The sequence below is a fragment of the Diadema antillarum genome, unplaced genomic scaffold (assembly GCF_040938485.1).
Source record: "Diadema antillarum isolate AM-2024a unplaced genomic scaffold, OU_Dant_1.0 scf00000176, whole genome shotgun sequence".
Lineage (NCBI taxonomy): Eukaryota > Metazoa > Echinodermata > Echinoidea > Diadematoida > Diadematidae > Diadema > Diadema antillarum.
Genome location: NW_027271065.1, coordinates 469,559 through 494,926, shown reverse-complemented (window position 1 = coordinate 494,926; position 25,368 = coordinate 469,559). Strand labels below are relative to the sequence as shown.

Below are 25,368 nucleotides of genomic sequence, written 5' to 3'. Positions count from 1 at the left end.
TTTGACAAATGACCCCTATATTCCCTAGAAAATCCTTGCCAATACCAAGTTCCATGAAGACACCTTGAACCATTTGCGAGATACAGTGGAGAAAAAGTGAAATTTTAACATTTTCACCTGACCTTTGACCTTTGACCTATTGACCTCAAACTCTCTGGTGAATCTTATTTTGGTAGTACATGTATGCAGTCACTAAGTTTCAAGAAAATATCTTCAGGCATTGCATAGATATGGGAGAAATAATGAAATTGTTGCATTGACCTTGAACTTTTGACCCTTGACCTCTTGCCGATTTTATTTAAAAACAGCTTAATTAATTGCCCCATCATACGTCATCCTTGGACCAAGTTTGGCGAAATTTGCTTAATCAAGTCTTGAGTTATCGCGTAAAATGATACAACTTCTTTAGTCGACCTTGACCATTTACTTCTAGTACATTTGGGTACTAATATGCAAAATATACTACGACGTATAATTAGATGGTATTTGCATACAGGAATAGTGTTTTGATATTACAAACCATTTCCTTTGGCTAATAAAGGATATGCATACTACTTTGGTAGTTTTTATCATAAAATGAAGTGCTTAGACTGTAAGGAAAACTTTAAAAATAATGTTTTTACTTTACTTTCTTTAGTAATTATGTAAATTAGCTGGTAAAGATGGTTCAATTATTCAAATTCTTTTCTCATTTGGTTTCATAGAGTGTTTCTAACGGGTTATATCTATCTAGGATGAGATTTAAGGGGGTTTCATTGTTTACAAATCAATTTGCATAACTCGCATAATTATGCAAATTTTAGGTTTATTTACATAGGTGTGACATCAATTTTTGCAGGAATTGTTTTCACATGCTCTATCAAATACTTCTACCAAATTAGGTATTTCTGCTGGATGCATATATATTTTGTAATAATTTGTATATGTATTTTTGCATAAATTATGCAAATTAAGGCTTATTTGCATAGATACAGATTGTCTCTTTCGATGAAAAAATTCCAATTGTACTGAGGAACATGTGTGCCAAATAGGACATTTGTACTATAAAATGCAGTGATCACCCCTTTTTTCGCCCTTATGGCAAGCCATATTACTTTTTAAAAAGATTTTCTGATATCACGAATTCCCTTTCGTGATATCAAAAATTCGAATTTCTGATATCACAAATTCAATTTTTGATATCACAAATACCCATTGGTTCATCACGTAAAACCAATTTTTGATATCACGAAATCGAATTAGTGATATCACAAATTCAATTCGTGATATCACGAATTCAATTCGAGATATCACGAAATCACATTCTTGATATCAAGAAATACATTTTGTGATATCACTAATTCCAATTGTGATATCATTAATTTACAATGGAATTTCAGCACATATCTTTCGCAAAGAAATAATTTGATTTCGAGCATTAGTTTTTAGCTGAAATTCAACCGTAAATTCTAGCGTTTGTTGAGGGTAGAAATACACAGGGAATTCGAGCTTTAGTTCAGTGCAGAAAACCAACGGGAATTTGAGCGTCAGTTGAGCGCAGAAATACACACGGAATTCGAGCATTAGTTTTGCGCTGAAATTCAGCTGTGAATTCGAGCGTTAGTTGAGCGCAGAAATACACAGGGAATTCGAGCATTAGTTTTGCGCTGAAATTCAGCTGTGAATTCGAGCGTTAGTTGAGAGCAGGAATACACAAGGAATTCGAGCATTAGTTTTGCGCTGAAATTCAACTGTGAATTCGAGCGTTAGTTGAGCGCAGAAATACACAGGGAATTCGAGCATTAGTTTTGCGCTGAAATTCAGCTGTGAATTCGAGCGTTAGTTGAGCGCAGAAATACATAGGGAATTCGAGCATTAGTTTTGCGCTGAAATTCTACTGTGAATTCGAGCTTTAGTTGAGCGCAGAAAAACGATACACAGGGAATTCGAGCATTAGTTTTGCGCTGAAATCCAACTGTGAATTCGAGCGTTAGTTGAGCGCAGAAATACACAGGGAATTCGAGCATTAGTTTTGCGCTGAAATTCAACAATGAATTCGAGCGTTAGTTAAGCGCAGAAATACACTGTGAATTCGAGCATTAGTTTAGCGCAGATATTCCTACGGAATTTCAGGTGTTATCTTTTCATAGTATATAACGATAGTTACAAAAAAAACCAAACAAAATGAAGAGTTTTGGCAACTCGTCTTCATTTAAAGTGCTTAGGAATTGGTTTTAAAAGAATCGATGAAAATAAATCGTTTAGCAACATATCTAAAATGCCATTATTGATATGTTGTCAATTACTTCAAAGGCATTATTATATTCTTTTTTTTTCTCCATTTCTCGCCACTGATTTGGCAGAGACTGGTTGACTTACAACTTTTGTTTGCGTTTCTCTTTACTCTGTCATGTGAAAGATACTCTCTCCCGACCTCCCCCTATTAGTCCTCCGAGTTAATAAGAGAGATTTCTCATTGCGCAGATTAACAAAATTGAAGTCCTTCGTACCACTGCTTTTTTCTTACTACAAATTCTAACTGTTTGTTTGCCATGCATACTGCTGCATAAACTCCTCATAAGATCTGGATATCTTCACTCTTCTTGATCTGGTCTGAAGACTTTTGGGCTTGTGCATTCCAGTTTTGTTCTCCCCGGTTTTGATTCTTGAATAAACTTGCCTATATGATTACACTTTAAATTATTTTACAAAATCATAAACATATTGGGGCAGGCAAACTGTACACCCAACACTATTGGTCTTAATGGATACACCCCTTTGTTTTGGAGGACTGATTTTGAGGAGTGAGAAAATGTCTTTAGGAGAAACACGTTGCTTTATGTACCACCAGCCGACACCAGTGGTGGACATTAAATTGGCAAGTTTACGACTCCCTCTCGCACCCCGCATGACTCACAGTCTCTCTCTCTCTCTCTTATTCTCCGCTGCTGACATACACAGACCAGAGGATTGATTGCCCTCGGTCGGTCCTCCGCAATACAAACACATGGTATATGCTTTTATAACACACATACACATACAACCACACATAATTATCATTGATTTGGTGGAAGAGTCTTACTGTAAAGGGGATTACCACATGAAAAATGTATCATAATCAACAATAATGTGGTAATAGATGACAATTTGAGGACCAAAACGATGAATTAAATGCAGGCCCTACGTGAACATAGTATCATTGAATTCATGATAACATGTTGCAAAACAATTGATTTGTATCAATAATTCATCGAATATACCTTGATGATCATTTAGGGAATGATGGATGTGTAAATCTCTCATATATAGATATTGGTATTTTGAACATTGTTCTAAAAAAAGTTAGCAGTAGTATACCTTCCATCTGAATATCAGCTCAAAAGTAATGTTCCAATTCCCTGTGTATTTCTGCGCTAAAAACAAAACAAAACAAAACAAAACGCTCGAATTCACAGTTGAATTCCAGGGCAAAACTAACGCTCGAATTCCCTTTGTATTTCTGCGCTAAACTAATGCTCGAATTCACAGCGATTTTCTGCACTAAACTGACGCACGAACTCCCTGTGTATTTCAGCGCTCAACTAACGCTCGAATTCACTTTGTATTTCTGCGCTAAACTAATGCTCGAATTCACAGCGATTTTCTGCACTGAACTAACGCTCGAAATCCCTGTGTATTTCTGCGCTCAACTAACGCTCGAATTCACAGTTGCATTTCAGCGCAAAACTAATGCTCGAATTCACTTTGTATTTCTGCGCTCAACTAACGCTCGAATTCACAGGGATTTAGTGCACTGAACTAACGCTCGAAATCCCTGTGTATTTCTGCGCTCAACTAACGCTCGAATTCACAGTTGAATTTCAGCGCAAAACTAACGCTCGAATTCACTTTGTATTTCTGCGCTCAACTAACGCTCGAATTCACAGGGATTTACTGCACTGAACTAACGCTCGAATTCCCTGTGTATTTCTGCGCTCAACTAACGCTCGAATTCACAGTTGAATTTCAGCGCAAAACTAACGCTCGAATTCACTTTGTATTTCTGCGCTCAACTAACGCTCGAATTCACAGGGATTTACTGCACTGAACTAACGCTCGAATTCCCCGTGTATTTCTGCGCTCAACTAACGCTCGAATTCACAGTTGAATTTCAGCGCAAAACTAACGCTCGAATTCCCTGTGAATTACTGATATCACAAATTCGATTTTGTGATATCAATAATTCAATTCGTGATATCACAAAATGGAATTTGTGATATCAGACATTCGCATTTGTGATATCACAAATAAGACTTCTTGATATCACAAATTCAAATTAGTGATATCACAAATTTATTTCGTGATATCACAAATTCGAATTTGTGATATCAAAAAATCATTTTGTGATATCACGAATTACCATTGGTTTTTCACGTGAAACCTATTTTTGATATCAAGAATTCGAATTTCTGATATCACAAATTCATTTAGTGATATCTCAAATTGAATTTTAGATATCACAAATTCAAATTTCTGATATCACAAATTGAATTTGTGATATCAAGAATGGATTTTGTGATATCACAAATTCGATTTCTTGATATCACAAATTAAGTTCATGTGCTACACTTACGGGAATTTCTGATATCACAAATTTAATTCTTGATATCACAAATTGAATTCTTGATATCAAAAATTTTATTTTTTGATATCACAAAATGGAATTTGTGATATCAGAAATTAACTTTAAATGTAAAAAAAGCTTGCCATACGCCCTTAGCAAGCCTACTAGTTTCACATAATAAAAGAACCTTCTTCATCCCCATCCCGACAATAGAAAGCGTCGCCTAAGCAACCACATCCTGTGTACCACCGATGCTTTTCGTCCCGTCTCTTTCGCGTATATACTACTGGGAATGTCTAGACCATAAAGTCTTTATAGATCCGAGCATGAATCATAAGAGGGCTTGCTCCAGTCGATTTGAGCGACATCATTAGTCGTCTTTAAGATGACAATAGCCTTTCAAACACAAAGTTCAAAATTGATGCGCCCCTCTAGCCTGAAATAACTATCATTCTCATATTCTATATAGACACTGAGGTGTCCACCGCGTACAAAAAGAGGGAAATTTGGCTCTTGCATAAAAATGGGCCAATGGTGTGCACAATTCTAAGCATACTAATTCTTATTCAATTCAATTCAATTCAATTCAATTCAATCATAGTTTATTTCCAATCATCGAAAATCAAAAAACATAGTACAAAGTATACATGTGATGAAATATTGTTCAAACGTTTGCATAAGATTCATGTAATATATATACGAGACAAATTATAGAACAACATATAACATGTACAATATTTAGGAAAACACTGTATAAATACTTCGTGGGCGAGCGGAAAATAGATTCGATTATATACAAATGATGCACAGGATAGAGTGCGTTAGTGTAGGCGAAGTGCACTCGAGGGTATTTACAATTGTGAAACATGCACGAGGCGAAGCCGAGTGCATGTTGCACTACATTGTAAATACCCTCGAGTGAGCTACGCCTACACTAACGCCACGAAATAATCCTGTGCATCATTTGTTTTATAAAATGGGTCGAAAATTCGAAAACTAACATCATTTTTCAGCTTTTTTCACGTACCTTTGTGGGTCAAGACGTCCGAAGATGTTCGTCCCAAACTTTTACGCACGTCGCACTCGCGGAAGTCCCGCACATACAGTATAAGTATAATGGGGGGTTGGGTTTCCGGACACCCGCATGAAAACTTACTTATTTTACATAGAATATGCACCCTTTATATTAAAGACTTGATATAGACTCCTCATATAGGCCTACTAGACAACATACTCTGAAAACGGCGTGAGAATTAACCTGCTAAATCGTTGGATTTGCTCTTCAAAGTGACTCCATGTACGCGTCCGGTCCCATAACGCTTGGTCTACTGTACTGTACAAAGTGTACGTACTGAGTATAGTACAGTATACGTACGTACGCCACATATGTTATGCACAAGGGAAGACAGGCCGGCCGGCCGGCAGCCCGAACTAGAAGTTGTTTACAGGATTGACAGCGCGTACGCGTATGCATGCAATTCATCAAAGGAGCCGCCGCGCGCACAGACGATCGGCAATCTACCATAGGATTACAGGCAGTGCAGTTGTACTGAAGTAAAGGAAGGAGGTGTGTCTCATTTCAGCGCTTCCTATTGGCTACATTCTTGAACCCATTTTATAATGGAAAATAGTGATCCACTAAAAAGCATAGCTTGTCGGACGTGGATCGCTAGACAAATAATGAGTAAATTATATACTATTCTAAAACAATATACATGTAATTATTTTGAGATACACCGGTTGGGAAAAAATATAGAATACCAATGCTAGTGCCCGGACACTGCTCACTGAACCACGTGTACCGGGAAAATATGACAAGGACAATACGTTCGTACACACAGTCGATTACCCACACGTATACACTGTAAGACGCGAGACAGTACCGAGAGGAGAGAAGACGGTAAAAATACAAGTCTACGAAGAACAAAAGACAGGAAAGGAAGAGGAGAGAAGAAAGAAGAGAAGTCTGCACACAGAACACGCCAAGTGCTGCGACATCAGGACAAGTGAAGGCTCAAGCATGAATCAAAACAATTTAAATTATCTAAGATTATAAGTAGAAAGTAAATATTTTCTGAGTTTGTATTTAAATGTAACAAATTTGGGGGAATCTTTTAAACTATTATCTAAATTATTCCAAAGTCTGGGTCCGGTATAAAAAAAAAATGTATTTTGGGCATGTGCGGTTCTCATTAATGGAAGATGAAATTCGTCGGATCGTCGCGTGGGATAGTTATGAACATGACTATTTCGATGAAATAAATCATGGAATATTTTAGGTAAAAAGTTACTGTTGTAATTAAACATAAACTGGCCAAGTTGAAACACATACAAATCATTTACTTTTAATATTTTATGGTCAGAAAACAAAGCATCTGTATGTTCTCGGGTATGTAAATTAAAAACAATTCTAAGCGCTTTCTTTTGCAGTAAAAGAAGTTTATCAAGTAACATCTGATATGTATTACCCCAATTCTATTATTATTAATATTACTAATTCTTAGTTGTAAACTTACTAGACATTTGATAGAATGCATGGTACTGAAAAAAAGCACTTTGAATATGTTTAATGTAACAAACCGTTGTCAAGAATAACTCTATTTGATATCTAAAGTCAAGAATAACTCCATTCAATATCTAAAATGGCGCATGCCCATTTTGATACATAATATATATACTGAAAGTTAACGTAAAAGACGAAAATCGCAAAATTATAATTAAAGATTACAGGTAACAGTGTATCGTATAAGACTCGATAACTTATTATGATAAGATCCATAAGTCGGCTTTCATTGCACACTATTCCGCTGCTATCAAAACGAAACTAATCTAAACATGTAAAAAAGTACAGCCTCAGTATTGCAGTTTCATCAAATCAATGTGCTACATGCTGATAAACTGTCCGCATTTTTTTTTCCGAGGGGCAGAGAAGCATATTCAAGGTGTTAAGCATGAAATAGTATAATTGGTTGAGATGAGGATTCAGCTATTAGCCTTTTTACAGATACAACGTACTTTGAAAAGAAAGAAATATTAAAGAGCATACAATTCTGACAGGAAATCAAATTTCATTTGGTGAAGATCGGTTCTGAAATGGTAGAGATATCCAGAAACAAAGTGAAACATAGCGATCCTTGTAAAAGGCGGGCACCTATATCTCAGCCATTTCAAATCGCACTTCTCTTTGGGTTTTGGATTCACGATGAGCCCTTCCTGTCATACTAACAAAAAAATAATAATTGTCTGATTATGTCAATTACTATCGCAGTATTTCAAAGTGAAATGAATATCCATACTAACTAGTTACTACCTGTAAAAGTGGAAATTTTCGCGGTGTTGAAATTTTCGCGAATTTCGCGCAACCAGAAACTAGCGTGAAAATAAAAGCACGTGAATATTTTTTGCTTGCTGTATGTTCCTGTGCGTGATGTCTTTATTCCGCGGAATTAAAAACACGCGAATCTCTTCTTACCCGGCCAAACGCGAAAAATTAGTCGCGCGAAAATATCCACTTTTACAGTACATGACACAAACATAATGATGTCTTGAAATTTGTTGTGAAGATGATAGATGAATGTTACAAAGAGATAGGAGGTAGAACATATCCTAACCGCATTCATGCAAGACTAATGATATTGTAGCAATAGTACCCTCCCCCCCCAAAAAAAAACACAACCCCGCAATAATCATAATAATAACAATAACGATAACAATGGTGATAATTGCAAAAAAGTCTTCTCTATTTAGAGTAGCCTCTTCAATGCTATCAGTGCTCTAGCTATCAGAGGGCCCGCCTGACATTATTATCGTATATAGAGTTGCTATAGGACGGAATAGGACGTAATCGCTGCGGGGAGGGAATTGAACTCGGGTCCTTCGACTGGGAGTCGTGAAGCTTAAATATCCACCGTGCCACGGCGCCCTCGCCCCCCCCCCCCCCCCCCCCCCCCCAAAAAAAAAAAAAAAAAAAGAGGAAAACCAAAAAACACCCAAACAAAAAAAAAAAGAAAAAAAAACCAATGTTATTTGGCATAAAACAGTCATGATTATGCTTGATTTTTATGGTTCATCCCTGCAATACTGAAGATTTGTGATTCTTAATATCATTAAAGTATCCGTGGCATAAATAATAATTATGCTTATTGTCGCTGGCATTCAATGCATATAGTGTAGGCAAGAACTTCCACTTGCATGCTAATCTCTTGGTTCTCGGAAAATTTGCAAAATTATCATGCACGCAATTATTCCTCGTTTTACAGTAAAACCTTGTGTTCGCATGTTGCAACTTAAGCGGTAAAACAATACAAAACCAAAGGCAAGGTTAAACTTCGTCTTCTTTACACATCATTCTTAGGATGATCACTGACATGACAATTTTGTGTGTCCACCGCTTCAGAAAGATTAACTGTCTTATAATTTGATCGACATTGTGGGATTAACATCTGCAGGAAGAGAACCTGAAGCATATTCCAAAATTCGGTTCAAATATATTAGGCGCCAAATCTTCACATTTCATTCTATGTTGACGAATTCATATACACGGACGAAAGGAGAATGGTTAGCAATGTATTTCCGTCAAACTTCCAATGGCCCATTTAAAATATTATGCAACATGTAGGTTAATTGTCAGATCATCAAGTGATCAGCAACAGTGTGAATACCGCTGTGCCAGCGTGTAGTCATCACAACAAGCAAGAATAGCTTTTTCGTATTATGTACAAGCACGTCAACAGTACGCGGCAGTTTCTTTTTTAATGGACTCCCGCTATCTACTTTCAGGAGATTAAGTTTGCTACGCTGAACGTTTCACGTTATAAAAGAACCTTCTTCATCCCCATCCGGACAATAGAAAGCGTCGCCTACATCATAATCCCCATCCCGACAATAGAAAGCGTCGCCTAAGCAACCACATCCTGTGTACCACCGATGCTGATGTTGTTCTTTTAGATTTGTGGAGCTCTCTGCCGGGTGTGCCGGGTGTGCCGGATGGGCAATTTACTCCAAAAAATATATTCAATTTAAATATACACTTAAATTCTATAATAAAAACCTACACTATACTTCTAATTATTTACAAAATCTAATAATAATAATAATAATAATAATAATAACAATATATATATATATATATATATATATATATATATATATATATATATATATTTACAAACGAGATATTTACAGAGAAAGAAAGGGGACACGTAAGAAAAGATATCGCCTGCCTATACTCCTGCACCGACATGCAGGGTTACGCCGTTCCCGTCGGCAAGCAGGTAGAAGACCCGCCCGCCGACGCCGGTGAAGTCTCGGCCTTTCCCGGGGGCAGGCGCCTCTAGTGTTAGCCTTTATGATAGGCGGGGATATCATGGAAGAGGAGGGATGATAGAAGAATAGAGGAAAGGGTGAGGACAGAACAGAGAAAACAGACACCGATGCTTTTCGTCCCGTCTCTTTGTTGGGTATGTCGGAGCACTAGACCATAAAGTCTTTGTAGATCCGAGCATGCATCGTAAGAGGGCTTGCTCCATTCAGTCGATTTGAGCGACATTATAAGTCGTCTTTAAGATGACAATAGCCTTTCAAACACAAAGTTTAAAATTGATGCGCCTCTCTAGCCTGAAATAACTATTCTATATAGACACTGAGGTGTCCAACAAGTTCAAGAAAAGGAAAATTTGGCTCTTGCATAGAAATGGGCACATGGTGCAATTCAAAGCATAAGATACTCATTCATAATTGTAAATTTACCCCAACGTTTGAAAGAATGCATGTAACTGAAAGAAAATATCTTTAATATGTTAAATGAAACAAACCATTGGAAATCGGAGAAATCTCTCCACCTGAAGCTTAACAATATATTGTTATATCAATAACAGTCAAGTTTCTTTACAACTCGTCGTAGCTACCATCAACCTTCTTGGCGACCATTTCTTCGCACTCAGCCGGAAAAGGACAGCTGAAACAAGTTCTGCAGTCGAATTCCCGTTTGAAAGCTGGACAGAATTTCTCCTCCAGCTCTTAAGTATTACAGGACGACATAGATTTTAGCAATTATATTACAACCATCACGAAGGCCGACGACCAGTTGAAGTAAATGCCGCAACAGAATAAAAAGGCAAACCCGGTGTTAAAATACAAAGATTTGATTCAATGGTGTGTCAAAGAACACAAATATCAATGTATTCTACAGCAACAAAAATGACAGAAGTTAACGGAGTTTGACAAAGAACGACGACCAGCTGAAATAAGTATTAGAATGTTAGTCTAGTTCCCGTTTGGAAGTCGGACAAAATCTCACCACCTGATGCCAAACAATATTATATCACTAACAGTCAAGTTTCCTTACAACTCGTAGCTACCATCTTTTAATATCATCACAAGCCCCTTTTTACACTTTCACGGATTGCTTCACGGATGACCACGGATCGTCATCCGTGGTGTTCCGGCATGCAAAATATCGATTTTCCTTTCAATGCCGGTGTGAATACAGTCCCAACTGGTTGTCTACACGGACAAGTACGGAAGCTACAAGGACAAGTACGGTGCCTACACGGACAGACAGGGAATGAACGCGGACCACAGCGGAAACGATACGGAGCTAACACGGATATCAAGGAAGAGCACGGATGCAACTGGGTCCCTTCGCGGTGTTTACGCGGATATCCCCAAAAAGTTGACACATTACATTTGCTTTTTCTTTTGATACTTTATCATTCTTGGGCGACATGCTTCCAGAGCTAAGTAATATGTAACAAGCACACCAGAAAATCTACAGCAGATTACATACGCATCTGCTTGTCGACATCATAAAGGCATATCTCTTTGTTGCAAAATCTCATTTTGCGGGAACATAACAACATAAACAAAGCAAAACAAACTAAGACAAATCACCCCCCCCCCCCAAAAAAAAAAAAAAAAAACCAGCAAGAAGATGTGTGTGGGTCACTTGAAGATTCTCATGCGATATAAACCTACTAGAGGAGTCGATTGGCTGTACTGATGGGTGAAGATGTGAGCAAATTTCATTGACTTTCTGAGCTTGTATTGGCAAAATATACACGAATTTCTCATCCCGGATGGAGCCGATGCTAATACGGACGTTCCGATGTCTTCACGGAGGCAACACGGAGTAGACTACAAGGAAGGAATACGGATGCAACACGGAGTAGACGGTGCCGACAAGGAAGAGTTTGTATTGATTTCCATCCGTGATGTCCGGGATGAAAAATTAAGCAAGCTCATTTTTTTTTTTTTTCGGCGGACATGCCGGATGATCAAGGATAATGTCGGATGACTTCACGAAGTCAACACGGTCATGCCGGAAATAGTACGGATGATCCCAGACAGACGATCCGTGGTCATCCGTGATGCAATCCGTGAATGTGTAAAAGGGGCTTATAGCGACCAATTCTTCGCACTCGGCCGTGAAAAAAAGAGTTCCGTGTGTGTGTGTGTGTGTGTGTGTGTGTGTGTGTGTGTGTGTGTGTGTGTGTGTGTTGTGTGTGGTTTATTTTGTATGTGTGTGTGTGTGTTCCCGAAGACATCATCTCCCGAAACATAATGGCAAGTGAAAACATTTGCATAATTTTCCTTTGGTGCTAGTTTCTGGTTGCGGAAAGTGGGCGAAAAAAAAATCCGCCTTTACAGTAAAGTTAAAAGGCGAACGCAGATGACATTCTATGGTATGTTGACAACATGAAATCAATTTTTTCTTTGTTTTGTTTCTTTTCCTAAGAATAACAAACAATAAGAACAGTTAACAGGGATCGACAAAAGCGGGATGGACAGCTGAAACAAGTTCTTCAGTCGAATTCCCGTTCGAAAACTGGACGGAATCTCTCCTCCCGCTCTAAAATTTTACAGGACGACATAAATTTTAACAATTATATTGCAACCATGACGAAGGCCGACGACCAGTTGAAGTAAATGCCGCAACAAAGTAAAAAGGTAAACCTGGTATCAAAATACACAGATTTGATTCAATGATGTGTCAAAGAACACAGAAATCAATGTATTCTATGCAGTTACAAAAATGACAGAAGTCAACGGAGTTTAACAAAGAAAGACAACCAGCTGAAATTAGTATAAGAATGTTATTCTAGTTCCCGTTTGGAAGTCGGACAAAATCTCTCCACCTGAAGCTTAGCAATTAATTCGATAACAGTCAAGTTTCCTTACAAGTCGTCGTAGCTACCATCAACCATCTTAGTGACCAATTCTTCGCACTTGGCCGTGAAAGAGAGTTTCGTATTTTACCGAAACCAAGACATCATCTCCTGAAACATAATGGCAAGTGAAAACATTCGCATAATTTTCTTTTTGCGCTAGTTTCTGGTTGCGCAAAGTGGGTGAAAAAAATCCGCCTTTACAGTAAGGTTAAAAGGCGAATGCAGCTGACATTTTTGGTATGTTGACAACATGAAATCAATATCCCTTTTTTAGCATAACAAACAATGAGAACAGTCAGCAGGGATTGACAGCTGAAACAAGTTCTGCAGTCGAATTCCCGTTTGAACGCTGGACAGAATCTCTCCGCCCGCTCTAAGATTTTACAAGACGACATAAATGTTAACAATGATTACAACCACGCGAAGGCCGACGACCAGTTGAAGTAAATGCCGCAACAGAATAAATAGGTAAACACGTTGTTAAAATACAAATATTTGATTCAATGTTGTGTCAAATAACAAAAAAAAATCAATGTATTCTACAGCAAAAAATATGACAGAAGTTTTCGGAGTTTGACAACGAACGGCGACCATCAAATAAGTTTTGCAACGATGGTCAAGTTTTCGTTTGTAAACCGGACAAAATCTCTCCGCCGTGTTTCCTACGCGTAAAGACAAGATAATACAAATTCAATGTCTATCGACTGCGGTCAAGTCTCCTTTCCCATCGCCGTAACTACCATTTGCACAAAAGACGGAAAGTCAGCCTGTTATTCACAATTATCTATAGCAGCGAGAATACTTTTTTTTTCTCGTGAAAACACAAAACTTCCCATTCATTATCGTACTCGGCATTGCGAATCATATCACCCAGCGGATTAGCTGTAGCCACGCGTTTTGGACGTTGCTCGACGATGGAACAGAGACGGAATTTCGGTGGTACAGTAATGGTAATTCGTCGGGACGATATGCGACGTTTTAGATCACACGGATAACAGGCTTTACGCTGTGACAAGTAAAGCTGAACAAAACATAAACTTGAACACGAACGGCATTGAAACGAAGCCATATAGTCAGAACGTCTCCCGACGGTTGAACAATGATTCGTCGGGAACGATATGCGACGTTTTTTAACAAAAGAAACGCAAGGCACAATAGAAGCCGAACTTTGAAAATAGCTAGTAAGTCGGGACGAAGAGCGACGATTAGTGAAAGGGAATCCTTTCTCTATCGTCGCTTATCGTCGGGACGAATAAACAAAGGTATGAATAGAAAGTACGTGTATTCATATGCACGGTTGCTTATTCATATGCACGTGACGCCTGTTCATATGCAAATCATCAAACATGCAAAATGCGACATCGTCGCGACGAAGATATCTCTCTATCAGGTTTTTCTGTGGTGCCTGAGTGATTAGAAGTTTGGGTTTTTTTTAACGTTCACTCACAAACAGTTTATATTGATATAGTATTAGTTTTAGTACTTTGCTGCGTATCAAAATTGTTGATATTGTAGAAGTATGTAGAAGACATACATGTGACACAACGAACAAACCAGAATCAATTTAATCAGGTATATATACCCAAACATTAAATTAACAAAATTTTATTTCATCGCATGCACAGCTCAGCACAGCACAGCACTGCACAGCACAGCACAGCACTCACCTCAGCACAGTATTATGATAAAAAATGCCTATTGATAACAAATAAACGAAAACTATTTTGAATTCCCCCTTTACTTTTGATTTCATAAATTATTACAATATTTTGGATTTGACTATTGATTCTATTTTTGTAGACACGTCCGTTATGCAGATATGTAAATCGATTTTAAGTCTCGAATTTTACCCCGAGGCCTTGATCCATGTCAAGCTGGTGCTTATGATCGCAGTCTCCTGCTTTTCTGTTATAATAATAACCAAAAAAATATTGAATTCTAAAAATCAATTTATTCAAATCCCCTCTGTTATATTCTTTTTGTTCTTTTTTTTTCTCTAAAATAATAAAACGACGTGATATACTCCGAATGAATAATCAATTATTATCTACATACTCTACAAGTGTTGATTCAACGATTCGCCTCCGAACTTTTTGTGTGTGTGAATGATATGCTACACGTCATAGTGTGTGTGTATATGTACTTTGAATTAATTTGCAAGACAGTATATGCTTGCTTAAATGTCGTGTAACGTTAATTTCTTAATATGTGTATTCTTTTGTTATATGTGATTTGGAAAAAGGCAGAAATAAAATCAATCAATCAATCAATACGTACCCCTGTATGTATATGTAATCCACGCTCGACACTCTCATAAAGGTGGCCATGTGACACGGTGTCACCATCTTTTTTTTTCAATGGAAATTATGTTTCGGTGGCCCTTTCTTCATTTTTAGGATCACCAAATTTCATTGTCGGGCTACAAAAAAAAATGTTAGTACCGATCCTTGTATCCTATAACAGTATGATTGTGAGCATGTGTTCTTGCGTATGCATTTGTATCTGGCTGAACGAGGAATGTTTGAAAAGAGATGTGTATTTTGTCGGAAGAGCGCGCTGGAGCAATCACAAATCTCCGAAAGTCTGAGCCATTACGTCCTGAGCTGAGGTAATTATATTCACCGGGAAAGCAATTCACACAATGATTAAAATGCTCTTTGCTTTTCGTTTGACTTATCGAAGAACCATACCGGACGATCCAAGAGTCATGCAGATTATTGATTAGCATCGCTGTCGATATTAATCATTCGTGTGGTTTGAGTGCCGACTGATGGTACAGAAAGCCCCATAGCGCAGTACACACAACATAAAGTCCGTGGCATAGAAAGGGTTAGACCAGTTATACACAGAGTTTTCTGCTGATATATGCAGGTCAATCTATATATGAGTACACGGTTAAAAACCTTGCTGGTGTTATATTTCAGTCTGTTGATTCACGTAGCAAGGACGCTGTGAATTGATTCCATACCTTTTCAATGAATAGAGGCTAGAAGTGTCTTACAATGATTTTTACCATTGAGGATACTGACCTTCCGTATGTTGACACAGTCAACATAGCCATTGCCGCTAGATAAAAAAAAAATACAATTTTGTTATAATACCTTGTTCTGACTCTATTCACATCACGCCGACTATAAATCCAGTTAACTCTTTTTCATGTCACTGTCATAAAACGAAAAAATAAAGAACAAAGAATATAGTGAAAAAAAAAATTGTGCGCATGCAAATGGGAATCATTGAGGCAGTGAAATCACTATTTTATCTGGGGCCCGTTTCATAAAACTTGTCATCAGTGACAATTTGTCATAAATGTGACAAGCTACTGAAATCCTTACATCTGATTGGCGGAGAGCTAATTTTTCATAGAAATGTGGCAGTTGTCACTGATGACAAGTTTTATGAAACGGGCCCCTGATTCGCACATGGAACTGAGACATAGTTATCATAATGCTCGTCCAACTTTTTGGGCGTCTGGTTTTACTCCACTTGCAAAAGTCAACTATAATACTCTACGAAGACCACATCTCTGCTTTGAAACTGATCATGCCCGGCGTTCCACTTTAAGTGCATTCGTTATTAATTGTTTCTCTTGGCTGGGTTGGTTTGCATCTTCAGTCCATAAACTCTCTGTTTCAAGAGAATGGTGATGACCTCAATGAAGAGCTTTTATATGGCGCCTTTTAACATAACATCACTATAAATAAGTATGTCACGTAGGCTTATTACTCACAAAGTTGCTGGAAAAGATAGGGCTTTATAGTTGAGATCTGAAGTTATCAAGGTTATTTCAGTTCTGGGGTTAAATTGGTAGGGAGTACCTTGCACAGACACAGACGTGGAGCAAACGATTCTTTTAAGCAGGCCATTGAAGAGACAGTCCCGCACAACATGCCTCAAAGGTTGGGATGGTATATAGTTTTGGTTAAAATGGGCAATTCAGATTTTGACTTTTTGCGAGATGATTACAAACCACACGGAGAAAATATCAAAGAGCATACAGTTATAAGGGAAATGAAAAGTTTATTTCATGAAAATCGGTTTTGAAAGGCTTGCGGTATCTAAAAGCAACGCAATGTGTGATCTTAATAAAAAGAAAGTTGTTCCCATCTTTTTTTTTTAGGGCTGATTAAATATGTTTAGATATTTCAGCGATTTCAAAACCAACTTTTATTAATATAATAATCTTTTAGATCCTTTTGAAATATATATATTTTTATGAGCTCCAAAAATGTTTAAAAGCTGAATCACAACCCCATAACCAAAACTATACCAACCTTTTAATGAACCCAGTTCAGATTGTATTTTGTAATGCTTTCTCAGAAGAGGAGCGGGTAAGAGTATATACGGGCATCACAAGTGCCGTGCTGTTTAATTACCTTACAGTTTCCTGCATACATTTTTCTCTCTCTTTACCCTCATCATTCTTATCCACGTCATGCGTCACATTTACGGGGCACGTTATTCCTCGTTCAGACAGGACGTAAAAGTTGATAGCACAGCTACACTGAAAGGATAGTTAGGTAATAAAAGAATTAGCCTTTGTCATAGGCGCTATAGAGTTAGTGCAAAACCCAAAAAGACGCAAGAGTATAAAAACAACAACTGAAAGAGGCAAATCTCAGAAATAAAGAGCCTCTTTCGCTCACGTCTGCCAGTGCTAAAAACATAAGGGTCTTGTAATCAGTCTATGGTCTCATCGAAAACATTACGTTTTACCTTACATGATAATGTAGAGTTAAAGTTCGACTTTACAGTAATTATGTAAGTAAAGTTTTGGCGTAAATATTCTGATGGGGTCTAGGGCAATTACCCCTGGGCAATTACCCCAAACCCTTTCCCTGGCCCTCATCCTGATAATATTTCTGACTCTAATCCTAACTCTAACCCAAACTCCTAACCCTAAGCCTAAGCCTAATCCTAATCTTTACTCTAACCTTACCACTATTAAACCAGTATTCAGTAACCGGGGGTAATTGCCCTCTGGGGGTAATTGCCCGGATACGATTCTGATGGGAGTGATAGGTCAAAAAACCCCTCAAACAACCATAACAACAACAGACGCTTGAGATGATCAAACCTGGAATTACATCAATCCACTGCATCAAAACTCATTATCAATGCCGTCATTGAATCATTACATGTGCGCATAAAATGTTGATGAATTCATTCGCACGCATAGGTTTGCCTACGTCCCTTAAAAAAGTCGACGTGAAAATGATTTCAAAAGTCTGCGCTCGTGTTTCCGCCAAGCATCCTTGCTAAGCAGTGAAGGTCATCCTTCGTTACATACTTCCTTTGTGTGCCAGGTATACTTTAGATAGTGCAGTGTGCACACAATGTTGTAGGACTTCATACTTCGTCAATTGGCACTCGAATCACCCAGAACTTTATAGGGTTTAAGGAACCGCCCGATGGTGAATGTCAACATCACCAACGACAACTTAAAAACAATTAAAACAAGAAAACAACAACGAAGATGACTACGGCCATTACAATAATTACAATCACTACAATAAAAACAACGAATGACCATCATTGTGATCAAACCAAAATGACACAGCATAGTGGACAAAGCCCGGAACAGAAAAAAATTTTAGCCCTTGATAGTCCTACCACATAGCCTTATTTTGTTGAACCCCACCCCCTTTCTGTAATTGTTGCCGAGCTGCATTTCTTCCTCTTTTTCTTCTTCTTCATATTATTATTATTATCATTATTGTTATCATCATCATCATCATTATTATTGTTATTATTATTATCATTATTATTACTATTATTATTATCACTATCATTATTACAATCTGTTATCAGATGAATATGTTTCAAAATAGATCCTCATTCACGTTTCATCTTGCTATTTTGTTTTCTTTCTCCCTTTGGTCTAGGTCCGCCGATAATAATCGACATATCAGACGATCAGTTCGGTAAAGTGGGCGAGGATGTCACTGTTGTGTGCACTGGATGGGGTGTTCCTATCCCTCGTGTATCCTGGCTCTCTCCCGTTGGAGAATCTCTGAATGGAGATCCAGTGGGCTTCAATGCATTCACCATCGAGATCGCAGCAGATACAAATATCACGTGAGCTACAAATACTTCTCTTTTCCTGTAACAAGAAATGAGCTGTGGGACAGTGATGATAATAAGCTATCACGCAAACTGCATAGAATTGGCCCTGCAAGTGCAGCGAGGACACAGATGACACGTATAGATTAATGCCATGAGTTTATACATTGTTATCCTCTCTTGTACATCTACCGCAGTGTGTTCGCATAATAGTGACACCATTTCACGGTGCACCCATAGTTGTATATTGTAGTTGCTTTTGATATCAATACAGCGGGATTCAAGCATACAGGCTCATAATCAGTTCATGACACATATCCATAACATACATGGTAAAAAAATCTGATACTGATCAGACGGAGCAGACAAAGAGACGGAACGCATCAGTTTAGCTCTGTACCATGTAGAGACACAGTTCGTCTCCCTGCAATTATTCCATTGTCAGCAGTTGCTTCTATCTCTCGTAAGCCGCCCCCCTGTCAGTAACCCTTGGTTCATGCTCGATTTTGGCAATTTTTTTCTTTTAAAGATTCAAGTTCCATATTCCACATTTCATATTCAGGTTTCATATTCCATTTGATCTCGGAGTAAAATATGTATAACACAACATTCAATTTTAGACATGATTTCACAAATATATAAGGACATGTAATACAATGATATGTTAATATGAGGAACCTACTAGACAGCAATGCTTGTAGGATGTAGGTTCCAAAGAAACAATATAAGCGTTTAGTACAACATGCTAATTACGAAAGATGACGAAACACAAGCGAAAATCGGTATGTCGAGATTATAATATAATCTACGGAATATACAATATAGTTTATGATGTTCAAAACTCAGGGATTCAATGCTCGAAACACACAAATTCCCTATAACTAGAGGTTCGTTAATCCGAAAATGAAAAAGGGTTCGTTAATCAGCTTAATCCGAACATTTGTGGCGTTATTCCAAAGGTTCGTTATTCCGAAAATGAAATAGGGTTCGTTATTCCGAAGGTTCGTTATTCCGAAGGTTCATTAATCCGAAAATAAAATAAGGTTCGTTGATTCGAAAATGAAACAAAGCTCGTTGTTCCGAAGGTTTGTTACGGACCCTATTTCATTTTCGGATTAACGAGCCTTCGGAATAACGAATCTTCGGAATAACGAATCTTCGGAATAACGAACCTTCGGACCAAAGAACCTTCGGAATAACGAACCTTCGGAATAACGAGCTGTAACCTAAATCTTCACCATTTCAAACCTGGCTCTCATAGATAGAGTAAAATCAGACCAACAAAACAGCAGATGCCCCCCCCCCCCAAAGTTGGACGTTGTATAGTAAGAAAGTTATAAGAATTTTTTTTTTCACCGAGTATTTACTATCTAATCTTTTAAATTCCACACACATTCCTGATTAATATGCCACACAGAGAGATATCATGTCTCAACAGTTACTGTCCTAATGGTTTGTATGTAAAACAGACGGGAAAATCAAACTTTTAATGGCCCTAATATGCTTCTACTAGAAAACTACAATAATTGATAAAGGACACATGGTAGTCATGCATTGACTTCAATCGAAAGAAAAGTTTAGTGAAGATTAACGTACACATCGTGGTGATGACATCTCCAGCTCTGTCATTTAAAAAATGTGCACGGTTGCAACGATATACTGTATCTGATTCGTGAAAGCATGAGAATAATATAGACATGCATAAAGCAGCGATACATCTCTCACTTTTGTTCCTATTTTGATAAAGATAGTATGTACCTTTTTTCATATGATTTTACTCTACTTATTGAAGCCAACTATAACATGGTGTAAAATTGCAATCAACGCTGCAGGTACCATTGATGGTTGGTTTGTCCAAATATGAAACTTTGCACTATTGGAAAATGAGGACCAGCAATGAATGCGACATAATTATGCATAATCATCTGTTTCAGTTTCACATTACATGTACTCGATATTCCCATTTTCCGCGATGTACCGCGATGTATGAACTCATTCGGGGTTTGAGGATAGCAATTATGCCGGTGTCCAGATATTTCCTGGTAGCCCTTGGCTTGTACAACTTCTAGGAAAATGTGAGCACACTGTGTGAGGTGATTTCCATCAATTCATATTTCTGTGTTTTCTTGCAGTCTTACATGTTCCGTGGAAAACGATGCGGGCAACGCAATCGGAAGAGTTCGCGTGTCAGCAGTTGGTATGAAATAATCAGAATAACATGGAAGTTTATTCTGTATTGTGAAGACTCTAATATCGTTTTGACAAATATTCAAGATTACGTCAGATTCTATTGAAAGTTGAGATTTCATTGAAATTTGTTTCTGCATGGACAATTGGTAAGAAGCAACCAGAATAAATTAGTAGTTTGTTTGTTCTATGGTGAAGGCGCTGATATAATTTTGAAAAAAAAAATAATTGAGATTACGTCAGATGTTACTGAAATTTGTTTCTGCATCTTTCCAGGCACAGATTGACAAAGAAACCGAATAGGCTAACATAATTCGAGATGCATGTGTAAATAGTAAGTCCATTTCATAACAGAGCGTTTATTTTCACACATCATCATACAACAAAGGAAAATAAATACGCGATAAATCACGTGTAAGTAGAAGTAAATAGACCAGTATAATAAAACAATTTTGCTTGGATGTGACCCTCAAGATTTAGAAAAAAGAAAGAAATAGTTGTTTGAAATACATTAACAAATACATTAGGACCGTATAGTATCATACAACTGCTTATGCCAGTACATCATGATTGTACTTTCAAAGCTACCAGCATCATTAATTTCCTAGTGTACCTACGTCTTATCCCGCTCTGTGTGTACTTCTGTTTACACTACTGCGGACAAAGACTATACTTGTATATTTACTGTAAGGGATTTGTGTCATACGGCTTACATAAATTAATGACACCTAACCTTTCAGTCCGTAAACTTTATCAAGTTGTTTTCCAATATTCGGCTTACTTTGTAAATTTCACATATCAAAACTTGTTTTGATATATCAGGTCCGATATGTAACAAGTTGTACTTGCAGTGTCTATCGTAGAGAAAACCTTTTCATGCCACCGAATTTGAAAATGCAAGGAAACTTGCTTAGTGCTGAATGTAGGCCTACAGTGTATGATTAGTGCTGAACGAGGGATATCACAAATGAAAATGAGTTGCCTTATCCCATGATTGAGACAGGAAATTTTCATTTTCTTTTTTTTTTTAATATTAATGAATTCATTAATTTCGGCCCCTCCTCGCCAGATGACTGTGCTGAAGCAGATCAATTGGCTCTGGACTTTGAAGCAAGATGCACAGCCCTCAGAGTGAACGGCAGCGCAGAGCGCCAATTTGATTTTGCCTTAGGTGGCCGATTTACTTTTGTGCTGCTAATAGAAACACCTTCCTGGATTGATTCGGTGAGAGTAACGATTTCCGCCAAAGAATCTTTAATCTTAATATCCGTTTACAAATAATAGGTATTGATAATGATAAGATAATAAATGGTAATCATCATTGTACTATGTTCGCTATACAATGCTGCAAATGTTATTCATTAAGTGGAATGAGAGAATTAGACGTATTACGTAATTATGCAGGGGCGGATCCAGGAATTCCGTAAGGGGAGTGGGGGCGCAGTTTATATTTCTAGCGCCACTCCCGGCTTTCGAGCTCCATCAGCTGACAAGTAAAAAAAAAAGAGTAATAGGAGTAAACATGTCGAGCTTTGTTCATGAGCTGTATGAGTCGTTGGTGTCGAGTTCGGGAGATTTCACCATTGTGGGCACAGCGCTTGGAATCTCTTTCGATATCAACAAACAAGAAAGAAGGAAATTTCTTAACGGCAGTAACTTCAATTTCCGTCAAAATCTAGGTGTATTTCACCCTTGGGATGAGCATTGAATTCGGCGGTATCAGCTTGAACGAGAGCGCGTACTTCCTCTTCAACATATCCACCGTGTCCGCCACAACGCAAACGACTGAAAACATCGAATATGTGACGATATATGTAAAGGTTAGAAATCTGAACCTCAGGTAGACAGGAACAGAATATCTATTCCTGGTATTTTCTCATTTTTTTTTTCCAAGATAGATTAGAAAATAGTAAAACGAAGAGTTCCTTTCGGGCAATGACGTTAGGTCCCGTTATGATAGTAAGCAGATAATGGGATAAAGAAAATGTGTCTCGGAAATATCTACGAGTCTACACTAATTTCTGAAGAATCAATTGTTTGAGTTGGGATCTTTGTGAATTTTGCACCTTTTGGAACCAAACTCAATTTTCATTGAATGAGGCCTCTGTTTTGTGTTCTTTCCACTAGAATTTCACTACTTTAAAAGTTTACTGCATGGAACTACTAAAATGAGTACAAACATGTCAAAAAGTCAAATCTGATTAAGAAATAGCATAACATCTTGAAAAGGAACTCTTCGATTGTTTGACAATTCACGGGACACTTTGAGACAAGTTTAAGGGGAGTTTACCCCATATGTAATATCTTGGATTCAAATGGTAGCTCTACTCGTCAGTGAGTTTGAGGAAATTCGGAAAGCCCGTTGAAAAGTTTGAATCTGTTCAGTTTTTGTTTCTTGGTATGAAGGTTACAATGTGTGATAACACACTAACACAGTAGGACTGTGGGATGGACATCTCAGAAAATAATAAAAGAGAATCCAACTTATTTTCATTTTTCTGCCACAATGAGAAAACGCTTATGTTATATACTGCTTTTATAATTGACAGGGAAGGCAGGGGAGTACTTTTCATTTAGAACTGAAATTTTTATGTGAATACTTCTCATTATGTTTATTTATCATTACCCTTCAGTGACATCACCAATTGGAATGATCTTACTTAGCCTTCTTTCATGACGGTCATGAATTTAACCTAAATTTTAACAATTCATAACATTCAAACGGACTGTGCGATTTTTCTCAAGCTTTAATAGTGTGTAATACTACAATACCTATCGATTGAATATACATGCATCATATTACAGTCGAGGTAAATTTCCCTTGAATCTTGACGATACGTACCATTACTGTTCACTGCATCCCTCGAAATGTCAAACATGTCAGGATCTAAACAGTGCAGCTGGCACAAAACTTCAAAGACCCATTCCAGTCGACCCCGAGTTAACCGATTCTGTGATTGTCGAGGTTCTTTACGCGCCCGACGCTCCTCCGAGCGATTCGAACCCGTATAGAAGCCCGGATTTCCTGGATCTTGACAGTGTTCTCCTCAGTTTGCGAACGTAAGTGGCGTCCATTCCATTTTCTCTTTTATTTTAGTAAGTGTGAATTTATATTGTGCAGTCTATAGGAAATATATTCTCCACTGCTAATGACAATATGATAGAAATTACAGAAGTACAAACATATAGTATTGTAGTAAACAAATAACATGAATTAATTCTTAACCCAAAATCAAGGATTATCATAGAGTTTAAAGTAACTGATAATGATAAAACTCAATCTAATTCACAAAAACAAAGCATCTGGGAAGTAGGCCGAGGTGTGTTGCAACATAGTGGCTATAGAAAACATTCCTGGAATCAAGGAGTTTTAAGAAGGTTTTTTAATCTTTCGTTTACCACAGCTTTAGACGAATCAAAGTATATTCTTCTCCTCGTCTTTAAATATCAAGGATAATTGCTTTCTTTCACAATTCCACTTGTCAACAGAAGCAATTTTCTTTTGAGTACAATGTAGGAATGAAGTAAACTACTTTTCCTTTAATGAACGGAAGAAAAAAGTAGACTATTACTATCTATCTATATATCTATCTCGTGATCAAGACATTTCTGTATTGATTTCTCATTCTCAACACTTTTTTCTTGAAATGAATGCCATATTTTGACCCTGAAACAGACGCTTAGAAACACTGTATCAAGCGCATTACAAATTTAATGTTTTGTTATTATTGTTATTATTATTATTATTGTTATTATTATTATTATTATTATTATTATTATCATTATTATTATCATTATTATCATTATTATACCATACCTAGCTAAATACAATCTATCCAATGGAACGCACGTATTTGGATTATCATGTATCTTCTTGAAGTTCCAAGAACCGGTTTAGAACCGTTAAACCTTAAGGTGAATCTTGCCATAAAGAACTCAAAGAAAATTTGTACCGTCACCTGTAGACTGACGTCATACTATTCCGACATTGACGCAAGATGACCATTCGATTATGAAACTTTACATTTCGAACAAAATCGGTCCCTACTTGGTTAAAAGATAGTCAGAGCCGAAGCAAATACGATGCGATGCCTGTATAAGGTCACATTATGACACCTTAACCACACTAGAAAACCACGAAGATCGGAATCTTCGGTATTTAAATCGACTATTTCAGGATCTTCGGACTACTTTTGGGCTTCCCAAAGATTTTGCCCCGCTCATCAAGTTGCTGCCGGAGCCTGAGAAAATCTATCGCGGTCAATCGATGGTTTTATTAAGATGGCCTCACGAATGACAAAAAAGTACGAGAATGGCCGAAGTGAAACTTTCCTTTATCGTGTGTCCAGCTTTGCTCAGTTTCGGGAC

General features: G+C 37.5%; 1 protein-coding gene across 1 annotated transcript in view; it reads left to right on the top strand.

Moving 5' to 3' along the window:
• LOC139722897 (uncharacterized) overlaps nucleotides 1-25,368 on the top strand; it is a 109,363-nt gene that overhangs the window by 58,632 nt on the left and 25,363 nt on the right. Inside the window, exons 2-6 of the mRNA XM_071634177.1 lie at nucleotides 18,636-18,828; nucleotides 20,946-21,010; nucleotides 22,070-22,224; nucleotides 22,680-22,820; nucleotides 23,885-24,060. Coding sequence (XP_071490278.1) covers nucleotides 18,636-18,828; nucleotides 20,946-21,010; nucleotides 22,070-22,224; nucleotides 22,680-22,820; nucleotides 23,885-24,060 — 730 coding nt within the window. The remainder of the gene's footprint in view (nucleotides 1-18,635; nucleotides 18,829-20,945; nucleotides 21,011-22,069; nucleotides 22,225-22,679; nucleotides 22,821-23,884; nucleotides 24,061-25,368) is intronic.